Source organism: Trypanosoma grayi (genome assembly GCF_000691245.1).
Source record: "Trypanosoma grayi strain ANR4 Tgr_1293_V1, whole genome shotgun sequence".
NCBI lineage: Eukaryota > Euglenozoa > Kinetoplastea > Trypanosomatida > Trypanosomatidae > Trypanosoma > Trypanosoma grayi.
In genome coordinates this window covers 1-1,498 of record NW_008826912.1, presented here as the reverse complement: position 1 = coordinate 1,498, position 1,498 = coordinate 1, and the positions used below count along the sequence as shown (strand labels likewise).

Below are 1,498 nucleotides of genomic sequence, written 5' to 3'. Positions count from 1 at the left end.
ACACCTTCGTTACCCAACGCACCCGCGGAATTCTGCAGAAGAGAGTAGGGCGCCGCGAGGCTGAGGGGAGGCAGTGATAGCTTAGAGCAACGTCCCTGTCGGACAGCGACACCCCGAGGCACACACGCACACAGGACAACACACACACGCACGGAGTGAAGGAAGGAATAAATAAGAAGGAAAACAAAACGGAAATAAACAAAAAACAAACAAACACACAATCAAGCGAGAGAAAGAGAGAGAGACCATGGCGGAGGCGCAGATTTCCCTGCAGTCTGTGACGCCCCTCGACATCAAGCAACTCTCACGGCAGCAGAAGCGCCAACTTCTGCAGCGGCACCGCGAGAGCCAAACCCGCAATGCCAACGTTGTTCTTCTGCTAGGGACGGATCTTCTTGCCGGCGGCACCAGTGACGTCAGCGCGACGGAGCTGGCCGGCATATATGAGCAGGTCCTCATCGCCGCGCTCGACTGCGGCCGCGTTGACACGGCGCGCCGCTACCTAGCGCTGCTGCAGAAGCGCTTCGGCAGGCAGTCCGTGCGGGTCCGGCACCTGGAGGGTCTGTGTCTCGAGGCGGCCGGTGCCGCGGCGGAGGCGGAGCGGCTGTACCGCGCCATTCTGAAGGACGCGCCGACGGACGACTTCGCGGTGATGCGGATGTGCGCGATGTTAAAGAGCGAGGGGAAGTACCGCAAGGCCATCGAGTTTCTAGAGAAGCAACAGGTCTACACGGATGAGAACGGAGAGAAGCACACCTACCTGGAGATCCACCGCGGCAACAGTCTCTCCGCGTACCGCGAGCTGTCGAATCTCTACTACCTCTGCGAGGACACGCAAATGGCGCTCTACTATGCCGACGAGGCGATGCTGTTCAGCAGTAGCTCCTACCTCTCCCACACGCGCCTCGCTGAGCTGTACTACATGGCCGGCGACTACAAGAGCTGCCTTGTTGAATACGCGCAGTCGCTGCGGCTCAACGATCACCCAAACAATTGCCGTGCGGCGTACGGGCTGTGGGTGACTGCCAACGAGGTGGTGCGGCAGGCAAAGGCGCCGCCGAAGCGCACAGATGCCGAGCAGGCCGAGGCGGTTGAGCTGCGCGCGTGGGCGGAGAAGAAGCTGCTAGAGATGTACAAGGGCAGCCCGATGCTGTCGTCCGTCGAGGCGATGCTGCGGCGCGGCGCCTGAAGAAGGGAAGAAGGAGAAGTGAGCCAAGAGCGATGATGATGACGGTGATGCCGGCGATCTAGATGACAGTGAGGAGGGGGGAGTCGTGAGAAGTGCGCGGCGCACGCGCGGGCATACATCCGCCCAGGCAAAGCGAGGAGGAAATGAATCCCGTGCAGAAATGAGACAAACGGCAAGGAACGACTGGTGGGGCTCCCGGCGCGAGGTGTGGGCGCGGGCGGCCGGGAGCCCCGCAAGCGGCACGACGCAGTTGCCGCTTGGAGGCGCGCTAACGTAAGGAGGGACCCGTGGGGGGGGGCGACGGGGCAG

At 62.1% G+C, this 1,498-nt stretch overlaps 1 protein-coding gene across 1 annotated transcript; it reads left to right on the top strand.

Moving 5' to 3' along the window:
- Positions 1–247: 247 nt before the first annotated feature.
- Positions 248–1,189, top strand: DQ04_12931000 (hypothetical protein; the record flags this gene model as incomplete). The annotated part of the gene is made up of 1 exon (XM_009316846.1): positions 248–1,189. One exon carries the CDS (start codon positions 248–250, stop codon positions 1,187–1,189), a length of 942 nt encoding a protein of 313 aa, XP_009315121.1.
- Positions 1,190–1,498: the final 309 nt, after the last annotated feature.